Source organism: Coregonus clupeaformis, chromosome 27 (genome assembly GCF_020615455.1).
Source record: "Coregonus clupeaformis isolate EN_2021a chromosome 27, ASM2061545v1, whole genome shotgun sequence".
Taxonomy (NCBI): domain Eukaryota; kingdom Metazoa; phylum Chordata; class Actinopteri; order Salmoniformes; family Salmonidae; genus Coregonus; species Coregonus clupeaformis.
The window spans coordinates 45,792,050-45,807,790 of NC_059218.1; the positions used below are offsets into that span (position 1 = coordinate 45,792,050).

General features: G+C 41.4%; 1 protein-coding gene across 1 annotated transcript in view; it reads right to left on the minus strand.

The window, feature by feature from the left end:
* LOC121542009 (replication protein A 70 kDa DNA-binding subunit) overlaps positions 1-15,741 on the minus strand; it is a 118,595-nt gene that overhangs the window by 99,958 nt on the left and 2,896 nt on the right. Inside the window, exons 2-5 of the mRNA XM_041851431.2 lie at positions 8,830-8,877; positions 2,621-2,699; positions 2,333-2,441; positions 1,892-1,980 (exon numbers count right to left, since the gene is read on the minus strand). Of these exons, the coding sequence (XP_041707365.1) occupies positions 1,892-1,980; positions 2,333-2,441; positions 2,621-2,699; positions 8,830-8,877 (325 nt within the window). The remainder of the gene's footprint in view (positions 1-1,891; positions 1,981-2,332; positions 2,442-2,620; positions 2,700-8,829; positions 8,878-15,741) is intronic.

Consider the following 15,741-nt stretch of genomic DNA (forward strand, 5'->3'; position numbering starts at 1 on the left):
ACTGGTTAAGACTGGTTTATAAGAGCGTGGACAGACCAAGCCGAAGTTGCAAAGGTACAATTTGTTGTCTCAACACTGGTCCTACAAAGACAAGAAAGACAGGTACTTTATCTACACATACAGGTAAGGTTAAAGGCCTTTTCTCACCAACTGCGTTGCGATGATCTTTTCGTCTGAATTTCGAAAAAAGATACAGATTCCGATTTTGACGCACTAAACCATTCACACCAAGTTCAATGCATTTTCCCCTCCACTTTTCCCAAAAATGTGCATTACGTCACCAACGCTGCTACGGTCATTCTCACTGGCAATATGTTGTTCTAAGTTTCTAGAGAGGACGCAGTAATGAGAGAAAAATAATATACTACTGGAAATATTAGGATAGGCCAGCGTTTTCCAAACTCGGTCCTGGGGACCCCAAGAGGTGCACGTTTTGGTTTTTGCCCTAGCACTACACAGCTGATTCAAATAATGAACTAATCATCAAGCTTTGATTATTTGAATCAGCTGTGTAGTACTAGGGCAAAAACCAAAAAATATGCACCGCTTGGTTTGGGAAACGCTGGGATAGGCTATTTATCCTACAGGATGAGTAATGAAAGGAGCTTGGGTACGTTGCATTAAGTTGCACCCCATTTAATAAGCCAGGAAATAAAAAAACTGGTACCTGTTGTCATTCCTCGATCGCACATGTCGACCATCAAGACACTTGCTGCCTACAGTTTTCTTTCTATCTTATTAAAGAGATGAAGTCCAGACAGGCTAGGCCTATTTTAGGACATTTTCTGAATGGACATAGAGAATTAGCGAACTCATACCCACCCACCTAAAAGGAGCCATCAATCAAACCCACCTGCAGTTAATCTCACGCAGACACATAAGCGATTCACATTTCTCCTTTCCCAAAAATTTATGAAAAACCTTGCCTTAGCTTCAGTCCATTCCTTAGCTTCAAATCCTTTCAAAAAACGAGTCTACGTTATATGATAATGCTAAATAAATGTAGCCTACGCCTATCATGTAAATTGACGAGGAATGTTTTAAGGGGGAGATATTCTGTAGAGACAGCTGTGATATAGGCTATATGAAGATGGAAATAGAAAGACATGCAGGCAAACTGTTCATAGCAACCTGTCCATAGCAACCTGTCCATTGCCTAATGATCAGCTGTTGATCAATGTTAGTGAAGCAATGGGTGGTTATGTTGACACTACATTTTAAATTGAGTGCTTTATCTAAATCTGTGCGACCACTTATTGATAAGGGTAAACTCCGCTGGATATTCTTTGGGTCTCTGTCTTTTAGGTTTGCCTATAACAAAGATGGTGGCCTAGATTCACTTTAGCAGGCCTATAATATATAGCCTAATATATAGGCTATATTAATGACGCATGAATATGTGAATTAACTTCTAACTTACACATTTCTCTGTCTTCCTCATTGTTTCAGCCATTTTTAATAGGCCTAAGCCTATTGGTGGAGAGAAGCATCGATCGATCCTCTTACTTGCTGAGTGGCTATAAAATAGGCTACAGTGTTGGCAATGAACTGGCGGGGAAGTTTGAACGGAGAGAGTGATGTGTAGCTCTGGTGTGATGTGATCACATTGGCTAAATTGATACATTGCTGCACTGATGCATTGCAAACATAAAAAAAAACAGGCAGAGAGAAATTAATTCATTAACTAATTCACACAACAAACCCACAGACCTGTCAGTGGAAGTGCCTTAGATAACCATTTGATAGTATAAAATAACAAACATGTCCTGCACACATATCATATAAAACTTTACTTAAAGCCTTGGAGGTATAATGTGTTACGAAGCAGTTATACTGTAATGCATTGGATGAATAACAGTTGCAGTTGTTGTTGTTGTTGTTGTTGTCTTACCTCCTACATAGGGAGTGGGTGTTCCAATCTTCCCTCCCATCTCCTCTGCTGACTTCACTACCTCCATGTCCAATACTATCACCACACACCTGCAACACTCACACACACATTAAAAACACAGACAGATCAGAAAGACAAGAGAAAAGAAGGAACGAGAAAAGTATGCAGAGACAGAGGGAGAGAGAGACAGAGGGAGAGAGAGACAGACAGAGAGAGAGACAGAGGGAGAGAGAGACAGACAGAGAGAGAGACAGAGAGAGAGAGAGAGAGCGAGAGAGAGAGAGAGAGAGAGACAGAGAGAGAGACAGAGAGAGAGAGAGAGAGAGGGAGAGAGAGAGAGAGACAGAGAGAGAGAGAGACAGAGAGAGAGAGAGAGAGAGAGAGAGAGAGACAGAGAGAGAGAGAGAGAGAGAGAGAGAGAGAAACAGAGTCCAGGTGTACCTTCCATCCTTCAGTATGTTGGTGACGCTCCTCTTCAGTAGACACACACAGTGGGGGAGCAGACAGTTCTCCTCACCCAGACTGTTCAACTGGATGGCCAGCATGAAGGCTACACACACACACAGAGTGGGCACAGACAGGTTAGGCTCAAAGGACCTGGTGTGCAGGTCATCACACATCATGAGCAAGAACCATTACTAAGTTTATGTTTTTAGCAATGTTACTAAGGAATCATAGTGATTACATTATTACCAATGCCAATAACGTTAATAATGTAATACTACTTACAGGACATGGTGTGCAAGCCATCACTCATCATGAGGCGGAACCGGGGTTGACCAGAACCCATCTCGATACGACGAATGTTCTGAAAAACAACAAGAGAAGGACAACTTTGTCTCAGAGCATTTCGTATTATTATGTATGTTCTAGACACTCCAATAAGTATGAAATATTACGTTTCTTATGGTATTAATTTGTGGATGTCCATCATCCATTTCGTTTGATATGTTACGAATTGCAATTCGTATAATATGTTACGAATTGCAATTCGTACAGTATGATACAAATTTGAAAAACATACAATATGTTATGAATTTGCTAAACTTATATGTTACGAATTCCAATTTGTTGTGGCTAATGTTAGCTAGATGGCTAGGTGGCTAACGCTAACATTAGCTAGCTGGCTAATGTTAGCTAGGCTAGGGATTAGGGTTACAGTTAAGGTTAGGGTTAAGGTTAGGAGTTAGGTTAAAGGTTAGGGGAAGGGTTAGCTGAAATGGTTAAGGTTAGGGTTAGCTAACATTCTAAGTAGTTGCAAAGTAGCAAGTAGTTACAATGTTGCAAATTAGCTAAAATGCTAAAGTTGTCAGTGTGAACACACAACATTTGGGTTGCTAGATGTTCGCGTTACATGCCCACCCATTTAACCCGACCAACCACCCTCCTTTCGTTTTTGCCTTAAGTAGCCTTATATCTTATGTAACCATACCAAACGTAACATATCATATTAATTTGAGTGTTCCGGATTTACATTTACTATGTTACGTCTAGTCTATGAGACCAGTCTGAGAAGGAACATGGAGAACAGACAATAGAACATTAGAACAAGAGCTCTAAGGGAAATTCTGCTACAACAGATTCTAGATTCCACCTGGCCCAAGTCATTACAGACACACCATGGAGCTGTGTGTGTGTGTGTGTGCGTGTGTGTGTCTGTGTGTGTGTGTGTGTGTGTCACAGTGAGAGAGAGACTGTAGTAGGAGCTGCAGTAAAGGAAGGTGTTGGACATTGGACCTACTCATAATTTGTGAATAGAATAGAATGGAATAGAAGAGATTGGAATAGAACAGAATAGTTTAATAGAATAGTTGGACCTTTAAAAGTCCTAAAAAGGCACAGCGCCTCAAAGTACAAAGAAGTACTTTGCTTTATGTTTTTGTTTGTTTTCTGTTAAATGTCTGCTCAGCCCACATGTTCACAAGTTCTATATACATTTACAGTATGTAATGTATATAATAACTATGTATTCATATTATGACTCTCCCATTCCATGGAATGCCCACCGCCTTCATACAACATGTCTGCTAAAATGTTTTATCCGGTTCTTCAATGATAGACGGAACAGACAAAGTAAAGAACAACAAAATCCAACTTATTACATGGAATGTGCTTCATGATGGCAAAAGAAAAGCATAAGGTTCTTGAACATTTAAAGAGATTGTCAGCAGATATGGTTTCCCTGCAAGGGTTACGCAACAAAAAAACATGTGGTTCTTGAACATTTAAAGAGATCGTCAGCAGATATGGTTTCCCTGCAAGGGTTACACACAAAAAAAACATAAGGTTCTTGAAACATTTAAAGAGATCGTCAGCAGATATGGTTTCCCTGCAAGGGTTACGCAACAAAAAAACAAGAAATGTAATATTTAAAGAGTTGCTGGGTTGGAGAGCCCTATGCTGCCACCTACTGTAACAGCAGAGGAGTAGGCATAAATACGTACACACCCTTTTCCCTTATATCCACACGGACCAAGATACTCCTGCTGTTTTCAAATCTCGCAGAGGGCTTGGACTGTTACATATAAATGTCTAAACTGGACTTTCTGGATGTCTGGGTGCATGACACTAGCCCAGACTTCCTGTTTATCTCAGAGACCTGGCTGAATAATTTGATTATGGATAAGGACGTTGCCATTGCAGACTACAACATTTTCAGATGTGATAGACAAAACAAGGGGTGGCTATTTAGGTAAGATCTTCTCTTATGGCATCATACTCTCTTAGCATCTCTGTCCCCAAAATATGCATATATTTATTGCTGCTGTCTACTGCCCCCTCCAGCCACTTTGGCGAAGGCTGTTAGTATTATTTCTGAATATTTAAAACCCTTTCTGGTATCTTAACTGGTTGTGTTAGGAGATCTTAATCTTGATTGCACATGCCTCAGATCAGTTTAAGAATATTCGTCTTGAGTTCAACTTGACTCAGTTGATAATGAAACCCACTCAGATTAATGTAAAAAACCTAGCAAACTCCTCATTGATTAAACTTATCCTGAGTAACCGTCCCCATAACTATTTGGCTCGTGGTGTTTTTGCAAATGATTTCAGCGACCTCTGCCCTATTGCTTGCATTAGAGATACCAAATTGAAAAACTCTGACCCTTGTATAATTGTGAAGATACATTTTTTTTAAATGTCTCGCCCCAGGCGTTCTTTCATGATCTACATTATTCAGAGCTTTCTTCTACTTCTGGAAAACCATTACTTCACTCAAGCGGGGTCATTCCTCTACTTCCCTGCCTAAGCAAGTCATTTTAGACTCATCATTACTGAAAAAGTTACGATTTGTGATGCTTTTAATCAGCATTTTATCTCAGCTGGTTTCCTATTTCAAAGAAACTGTGGTCATACTGGTCTGGGCCAGTCAGTTGACTGTTCTACCCACATACAGCCTCCAGTTGACTGTTCTACCCACATACAGCCTCCAGTTGACTGTTCTTCCCACATACAGCCTCCAGTTGACTGTTCTACCCACATACAGCCTCCAGTTGACTGTTCTACCCACATACAGCCTCCAGTTGACTGTTCTTCCCACATACAGCCTCCAGTTGACTGTTCTACCCACATACAGCCTCCAGTTGACTGTTCTACCCACATACAGCCTCCAGTTGACTGTTCTACCCACATACAGCCTCCAGTTGACTGTTCTACCCACATACAGCCTCCAGTTGACTGTTCTACCCACATACAGCCTCCAGTTGACTGTTCTACCCACATACAGCCTCCAGTTGACTGTTCTACCCACATACAGCCTCCAGTTGACTGTTCTACCCACATACAGCCTCCAGTTGACTGTTCTACCCACATACAGCCTCCAGTTGACTGTTCTACCCACATACAGCCTCCAGTTGCCTCGATGGATGATCAGTAAACCTCGAGTGACTTGGGAAATGGTAGTCAGGGTTTTTATTTTTGGCAACTCACAGAAACAGAAGTTATTTCTGCCTTATTAGACACCAAGAAGGCATTAGGGGCTGATAATTTGGACTCGTCTTTGCTTAAGTATGCAGCGCCCCTCGTTGCTGGCTCAGTAACAACACATTTTTAATTTAACTTTAGTACCAGGAAATATTCCAAAAGTGTGGAAAGCAGCTTTTGTGCTACCACTATATAAGGGAGGGGATAGTAGTGATCATGATAATTATCGACCCATTTCCAGGCTGCCCTGTCTTGCGAAAATACTAGAATCATTGGTAGCTACGTTCTTTTCTATTTGTAAATGGTATTCTTAATGTTAATCAATCCGGATTCAGACCTAAACATAGCACCAATTCGGCTACCATGCTTGTTGTAAATTATATTGCAAATAACTTAGATGATAGATATAATTGTGCTGCCATGTTTGTAGACTTGTCGAAAGCTTTTGATGCTGTAGACCATGTTATTCTGTTGAATAAGCTGTCCTTGATAGGGTTGGGTACTGATGCTTGCCGATGGTTTCATACTTATCTCAATGACAGAACTCCGGTAGATGGGGATAAATCTGAATTCCTTAAGTTATATAAAGGGGCGCCCCAAGATTTGATACTCGGCCCACTACTGTTTACAATCTATATAAATAACATTGTTAATGCTGAATTTTGTTTGTTTGTTTTGTATGCAGATGATACAGTGTTGTATTCAATTGCGCCATCGGTTGGCCAACAGTACACAAATGTAGTTCCTTCCTACAAATATAAACTGTTTCTTCAAATTGATCAATCACAGTGAGGTGAGTTTTAAAAGCACGATACTGTTCTGATCATAAGTGTTTGATATGATTTTTGATTGCATATGCATTGATGTCAGAGTGGTTAAAATGAAAATAGAGCGCTGAGTACCAGGCCATTAGCGACCTGATGGTAGTTAGCGAGTTGGGATCTACCAATGCATGTCCACAGTGCATAAGAGGAGATTACCATGACTCAAATGCCACGTGGAATGTGACTTCGGTCATGACTCAAGACTGCCGGTGTGGCGGTAATACGGTTAATAATACCACAACAACCCTATTCTTCTGTGTAATTTAATGGAACTGGGTCAAGATCAAGGGCAACATGTTGTTGGGTTCTTAACTTGAAATATACTTATTCCTGTCACTATATTAGACCTTATTGATCAAGATGAGCAGAAGGTCAATTGTAGGTGGAACTGCTACCAGACAACTCTGACCGCAAAGTTTTGGGAAACAGATGTTCAGAGTAGTCACATCCCTAATCTCTTCTTGACATACACTACCAGTCAAAAGTTTGGACACACCTACTCATTCAAGGGTTTTTCTTAATTTTTTACTATTTTTTTTTAAATTGTAGAATAATAGTGAAGACATCAAAACAATGAAATAACACATATGGAATCATGTAGTAACCAAACAAATCAAAATATATTTTATATTTGAGATTCTTTAAATAGCCACCCTTTGCCTTGATGACAGCTTTGCACACTCTTGGCATTCTCTCAACCAGCTTCACCTGGTTTGCTTTTCCAACAGTCTTGAAGGAATTCTCTCAACCAGCTTCATGAGGTAGTCACCTGGAATGCATTTCAATTAACAGGTGTGCCTTGTTAAAAGTTAATTTGTGGAAAATATTTCCTTCTTAATGCATTTGAGCCAATTAGTTGTGTTGTGACAAGGTAGGGGGGTATTCAGCAGATAACCCTATTTGGGAAAAGACCAAGTCCATTTTATGTCAAGAACAGCTCAAATAAGCAAAGAGAAATGACAGTCCATCATTACTTTAAGACATGACGGTCAGTCAAGTGCAGTCACAAAAAACAATCAAGCGCTATGATGAAACTGGCTCTCATGAGGACCACCACAGGAATGGAAGACCCAGAGTTACCTCTGCTGCAGAGGATACGTTCATTAGAGTTACCAGCCTCAGAAATTGCAGCCCAAATAAATGCTTCACAGATTTCAAGTCACAGACACATCTCAACATCAACTGTTCAGATGGGACTGTGTGAATCAGGCCTTCATGGTCGAATTGCTGCAAAGAAACAACTACTAAAGGACACCAGTAAGAAGAAGAGACTTGCTTGGCCCAAGAAACACAAGCAATGGACATTAGACCGGTGGAAATGTGTCCTTTGGTCTGGAGTCCAAATGTTTGGTTCCAACCGCTGTGTCTTTGTGAGATGTGGTTTGGGTGAACGGATGATCTCCGCATGTGTATTTCCCACCGTAAAGCTGTGTAGTCCCCACAGAGGGCACTGTCTGTGATTTATTTAGAATTCAAGGCACACTTAACCAGCATGGCTACCACAGCATTCTGCAGCGATACGCCATCCCATCTGGTTTGGGCTTAGTGGGACTATCATTTGTTTTTCAACAGGACAATGACCCAACACACCTCCAGGCTGTGTAAGGGCTATTTTACCATGAAGGAGAGTGATGGAGTGCTGCATCAGATGACCTGGCCTCCACAATCCCCCGACCTCAACCCAATTGAGATGGTTTGAGACAGCAGAGTGAAGGAAACGCAGCCAACAAGTGCTCAGCATATGTGGGAACTCCTTCAAGACTGTTGGAAAAGCAAACCAGGTGAAGCTGGTTGAGAGAATGCCAAGAGTGTGCAAAGCTGTCATCAAGGCAAAGGGTGGCTATTTAAAGAATCTCAAATATAAAATATATTTTGATTTGTTTAACACTTTTTTGGTTCCTACATGATTCCATATGTGTTTTTTCATAGTTTTGATGTCTTCACTATTATTCTACAATGTAGAAAATAGTAAAAATAAAGAAAAACCTTTGAATGAGTAGGTGTGTCCAAACTTTTGACTTGTACTGTATAAATGCATGTTTGATCATGTACAAAGTGTGTTTGCAGTTAAAGCATCCAGTGGATTGAATAAACTTGGTTTGAGCTTTTACTAGTCGTCAGTTTGAGTTTATACTCTGTTTGTTCAGAACCTAACAATGTATTGCAGAGACGGAACAGAAAGAACACTCACCAGCACCTGAAGCAGAGGACTGTGCACGTTAGTGCCTTTGGTCAGGGCCTGAATGAGACAATTATTATTTCAGTTAAATGTTTATGACAATGTTCATTCAATAGAGAATTGCATCAGAAAACCAATAGTCCAACCCCGATGTCTTTACCATATATAGTTAATAAGTTACATACAATTTACTCAGAGAATGTAACATGATTAGATTGAATAGAATGTCATTAAGATCAAGGTTAAAAAAAGAGGTCGCTGCTCAATAGAACTCTGTCACTGCTCCGTGGGCAGAAGAGCGCTAACTTCGAACGTCAACTGACAAGCTGCAGGTTTGTGTGTGATAACATGGGCTTTTTCTAAATAAAATCTACGGAATACAAACCAAAAATGAGCCTATATATGCATATACAGTGGCTTGCGAAAGTATTCACCCCCCTTGGCATTTTTCCTATTTTGTTGCATTACAACCTGGAATTTTTGGGTGGTTTGTATCATTTCATTTACACAACATGCCTACCACTTCGAAGATGCAATCTTTAAGTCATACCACAGATTCTCAATTGGATTGAGGTCTGGGCTTTGACTATTCCAAGACATTTAAATGTTTCCCCTTAAACTACTCAAGTGTTGCTTTATCAGTATGCTTAGGGTCATTGTCCTGCTGGAAGGTGAACCTCCGTCCCAGTCTCAAATCTCTGGAAGACTGAAACAGGTTTCCCTCAATAACTTCCCTGTATTTAGCGCCATCCATCATTCCTTCAATTATGACCAGTTTCCCAGTCCCTGCCGATTAAAAACATCCCCACAGCATGATGCTGCCACCACCATGCTTCAATATGGGGATGGTGTTCTCGGGGTGATGAGAGGTGTTGGGTTTGCGCCAGACATAGCGTTTTCCTTGATGGCCAAAAAGCTCAATTTTAGTCTTTCTAAAATGACTTTCTGATCTAGAACCGTGCTTGGATTGAATTTTGGACTTCCTTATTTGCATTGGACATTGAGACTTTTGGGTTGGGATTTTAATTGGGATTTGGACTTTGTAAACTTTATTTGGGAAAAATTTGAAAGAAAGTAAATTGTTTATTTTGATTGAAATCTAATTGGTGAAAATATGCTTATTTTGCTCACTTGATATCATTTTGAGATCCAAGGTGATTGTTTCAAGACCTACACACCCACAGTGTTAAATAGAGTACTAAGCTATACAGTTGCTTCCGAAAGTATTCACCCCCTTGGCATTTTTCCTATTTTGTTGCCTTACAACCTGGAATTAAAATTTATTTTTGGGGGGGTTTGTATCATTTGATTTACACAACATGCCTACCACTTTGAAGATGCAAAATATTTGTTATTGTGAAACAAACAAGAAATTTGACAAAGAAACAGAAAACTTGAGCATGCATAAGTATTCACTCCCCCCAAAGTCAATACTTTGTAGAGCCACCTTTTGGAGCAATTACAGCTGCAAGTCTCTTAGGGTATGCCTCTATAAGCTTGGCACATCTAGCCACTGGGATTTTTGCCCATTCTTCAAGGCAAAACTGCTCCAGCTCCTTCAAGTTGGATGGGTTCCACTGGTGTACAGCAATCTTTAAGTCATACCACAGATTCTCAATTGGATTGAGGTCTGGGCTGTGACTAGGCCATTCCAAGACATTTAAATGTTATACCACTCGAGTGTTGCTTTAGCAGTATGCTTAGGGTCATTGTCTTGCTGGAAGGTGAACCTCCGTCCCAGTCTCAAATCTCTGGAAGACTGAAACAGGTTTCCATAAAGAATTTCCCTGTATTTAGCGCCACCCATCATACCTTAAATTCTGACCAGTTTCCCAATCCCTGCCGATGAAAAACATTGCGCCAGACATAGCGTTTTCCTTGATGGCCAAAAAGCTCAATTTTAGTCTCATCTGACCAGAGTACCTTCTTCCATATGTTTGGGGAGTCTCCCACATGCCTTTTGGTGAACACCAAATGTGTTTGCTTATTTTTTCTTAAAGCAATGGCTTTTTTCTAGCCACTCTTCTGTAAAGCCCAGCTCTGTGGAGTGTACGGCTTAAAGTGGTCCTATGGACAGATACTCCAATCTCCGCTGTGGAGCTTTGCAGTAATCTTTGGTCTCTTAGTTGCCTCTCTGATTAATGCCCTCCATGCCTGGTCTGTGAGTTTTGGTGGGCGGTCCTCTCTTGGCAGGTTTGTTGTGGTGCCATATTCTTTCCATTTTTTAATAATGGATTTAATGGTGCTCCGTGGGATGTTCAAAGTTTAGGATATTTTTATATAACCCAACCCTGATCTGTACTTTTCCACAACTTTGTCCCTGACCTGTTTGGAGAGCTCCTTGGTCTTCATGGTGCCGCTTCCTTGGTGGTGCCCCTTGCTTAGTGGTGTTGCAGACTCTGGGGCCTTTCAGAACAGGTGTGTATATATACTGAGATCACGTGACAAATCATGTGACACTTGGATTGTACACAGGTGGACTTTATTTAACTAATTATGTGACTTCTGTAGGTAATTGGTTGCACCAGATCTTATTTAGGGGCTTCATAGCAAAGGGGGTGAATAAATACAGTTGAAGTCGGAAGTTTACATACACTTAGGTTGAAGTCATTAAACTAGTTTTTCAACCACTCCACAAATTTCTTGTTAACAAACTATAGTTTTGGCAAGTCGGTTAGGACATCTACTTTGTGCATGACGCAAGTAATTTTTCTAAGAATTGTTTACAGACAGATTATTTCACTTATAATTCACTGTATCACAATTCCAGTGGGTCAGAAATGTACATACACTGCGTTGACTGTGCCTTTAAACAGTTTGGAAAATTCCAGAAAATGATATCATGGCTTTAGAAGCTTCTGATAGGCTTATTGACATCATTTGAGTCAATTGGAGGTGTACCTGTGGATGTATTTCAAGGCCTACCTTCAAACTCAGTGCCTCTTTGCTTGAAATCATGGGAAAATCAAAAGAAATCAGCCAAGACCTCAGAAAAAAAATGGTAGACCTCCACAAGTCTGGTTTATCCTTGGGAGCAATTTCCAAACGCCTTAAGGTACCACGTTCATCTGTACAAACAATAGTACGCAAGTATAAACACCATGGGACCACGCAGCCGTCATACCGCTCAGGAAGGAGACGTGTTATGTCTCCTAGAGATTAACATACTTTGGTGCGAAAAGTGCAAATCAATCCCAGAACAACAGCAAACGACCTTGTGAAGATGCTGGAGGAAACAGGTACAAAAGTATCTATATCCACAGTAACCTGAAAGGCCCTCAGCAAGGAAGTAGCCACTGCTCCAAAACCGCCATAAAAAAGCCCGACTATGGTTTGCAACTGCACATGGGGACAAAGATTGTACTTTTTGTAGAAATGTCCTCTGGTCTGATGAAACAAAAATAGAACTGTTTGGCCATAATGACCATCGTTATGTTTGGAGGAAAAAGGGAGAGAATTACAAGCTGAAGAACACCATCCCAACCGTGACGCACGGAGGTGGCAGCATCATGCCGTAGGGGTGCTTTGCTGCAGGAGGGACTGGTGCACTTCACAAAATAGATGGCATCATGAGGATGGAACATTATGTGGATATATTGAGGCAACATCTCAAGACATCAGTCAGGAAGTTAAAGCTTGGTCGCAAATTGGTCTTCCAAATGGACAATGACCCCAAGCATACTTCCAAAGTTGTGGCAAAATGGCTTAAGGACAACAAAGTCAAGGTATTGGAGTGGCCATCACAAAGCCCTGACCTCAATCCTATAGAAAATGTGTGGGCAGAACTGAAAAAGCGTGTGCGAGCAAGGAGGCCTACAAACCTGACGCAGTTACACCAGCTCTGTCAGGAGGAATGGGCCAAAATTCACCCAACTTATTGTGGGAAGCTTGTGGAAGGCTATCCGAAACGTTTGACCCAAGTTAAACAATTTAAAGGCAATGCTACCAAATACTAATTGAGTGTATGTAAACTTCTGACCCACTGGGAATGTGATGACAGAAATAAAAGCTGAAATAAATCACTCTCTACTATTATTCTGACATTTCACATTCTTAAAATAAAGTGGCAATCCTAATTTACCTAAAACAGGGAATTTTTACTAGGATTAAACGTCAGGAATTGTGAAAAACTGAGTTTAAATGTATTTGGCTAAGGTGTATGTAAACTTCCGACTTCAACTGTATGCACGCACCACTTTTCCGTTATTTCTTTATTCGAATTTTTTGAAACGTTTTTTTTTTTCATTCCACTTCAACAATTTGGACTATTTTGTGTATGTCCATTACATGGAATCCAAATAACAATCCATTTAAATTACAGGTTGTAATGCAACAAAATAGGAAAAACGCCAACGGGGATGAATACTTTGACAAGGCACTGTATACAGTACCAGTCAAAGGTTTGGACACATCTACTCAATCAAGGGTTTTTCTTTATTTTTACTATTTTCTATATTATAGAATAATAGTGAAAACATCAAAACTATGAAATAACACATATGGAATCATGTAGTAAACAAAAACTGTTAAACAAATCAAAATATATTTTAGATTTTAGATTCTTCAAAGTAGCCACCCTTTGCCTTGATGACAGCTTTGCACACTCTTGGCATTCTCTCAACCAGCTTCATGAGGAATGCTTTTCCAACAGTCTTGAAGGAGTTCCCACATATGCTGAGCACTTGTTGGCTGCTTTTCCTTCACTCTGCAGTCCTACTCATCCCGAACCATCTCAATTGGGTTGAGGTCGGGTGATTGTGGAGGCCAGGTCATCTGACGCAGCACTCCATCACTCTCCTTGGTCAAATAGCCCTTAAACAGCCCGGAGGTGTGTTTTGGTTCATTGTCCTGTTGAACAAATTACTGAGGATAATAGCGGACAATCCTGACACTCCTGTGGCAGGGCTTGCTAACTATTACAGACTACAAAGGGAAGCACAGCCGCGAGCTGCCCAGTGACAAGAGCATACCAGACGAGCTAAATTACTTCTATGCTCGCTTCGAGGCAAGCAACACTGAAGCATGCATGAGAGCATCAGCTGTTCCGGACGACTGTGTGATCACGCTCTCCGTAGCCGATGTGAGTAAGACCTTTAAACAGGTCAACATTCACAAGGCCGCAGGGCCAGACAGATTACCAGGACATGTACTCCGAGCATAGGCTGACCAACTGGCAAGTGTCTTCACTGACATTTTCAACCTGTCCCTGACGGAGTCTGTAATACCAACATGTTTCAAGCAGACCACCATAGTCCCTGTGCCCAAGGACACTAAGATAAGCTGCCTAAATGACTACCGACCCGTAGCACTCACGTCTGTAGCCATGAAGTGCTTTGAAAGGCTGGTCATGGCTCATATCAACACCATTAAACCAGAAACCCTAGACCCACTCCAATTTGCATACCGCCCCAACAGATTCACAGATGATGCAATCTCTATTGCGCTCCACACTGCCCTTTCCAACCTGGACAAAAGGAACACCTACGTGAGAATGCTATTCATTGATTACAGCTCAGCGTTCAACACCATAGTGCCCTCAAAGCTCATCACTAACCTAAGGACCCTGGGACTAAACACCTCCCTCTGCAACTAGATCCTGAACTTCCTGACGGGCCGCCCCCAGGTGGTAAGGTAGGTAACAACACATCTGCCACGCTGATCCTCAACACGGGGGCCCTTCAGGGGTGCGTGCTCAGTTCCCTCCTGTACTCCCTGTTCACCCATGACTGCATGGCCAGGCACATCTCCAACACTATCATTAAGTTTGCCGACGACACACCAGTGGTAGGACTGATCACCGACAACGATGAGACAGCCTATAGGGAGGAGGTCAGAGACCTGGCCGTGTGGTGCCAGGATAACAACCTCTCCCTCAACGTGATCAAGACAAAGGAGATGATTGTGGACTACAGGAAAAAGAAGAGGACCGAGCACGCCCCCATTCTCATCGACAATGCTGTAGTGGTGGAGAAGGTTGATAGCTTCAAGTTCCTTGGTGTCCACATCACCAACAAACTATCATGGTCCAAACACACCAAGACAGTCGTGAAGAGGGCACGACAAAGCCTATTCCCCCTCAGGAGACTGAAAAGATTTGGCATGGGTCCTCAGATCCTCAAAAAGTTATACAGCTGCACCATCGAGAGCATCCTGACTGGTTGCATCACTGCCTGGTATGGCAACTGCTTGGCCTCTGACCGCAAGGCACTACAGAGGGTAGTGCGTATGGCCAAGTACATCCCTAGTCATAGACTGTTCTCTCTGCTACCGCACGGTAAGCGGTACCAGAGCGCTAAGTCTAGGTTCAAAAGGCTTCTTAACAGCTTCTACCCCCAAGCCATAAGACTCCTGAACAGCTAATCAAATGGCTACCCGGACTATTTGCATTGTCCGAGAAATTGATGATCAAAATCGGCTTTTGACATTATCAATCATTGTCGGTTGCTGGAAAAACGTATGTGTCTTGCCTTTACACCCCTTGCTATATTGTGGATAAAGAGTTACCTGTCTAACAGAACACAGAGGGTGTTCTTTAATGGAAGCCTCTCCAACAAAATCCAGGTAGAATCAGGAATTCCCCAGGGCAGCTGTCTAGAACCCTTACTTTTTTCAATCTTTACTAATGACATGCCACTGGCTCAACACTATACACGTCAGCTACCACAGCGACTGAAATGACAGCAACACCTAACAAAGAGCTGCAGTTGGTTTCAGAATGGGTGGCAAGGAATAAGTTAGTCCTAAATATTTCAAAAACTAAAAGCATTGTATTTGGGACAAATCATTTACTAAACCCTAAACCTCAACTAAATCTTGTAATGAATAATGTGGAAATTGAGCAAGTTGAAGAGACTAAATTGTTGGAGTAATCCTGGATTGTAAACTGTCATGGTCAAAACATACTGATACAACAGTAGCTAGGAT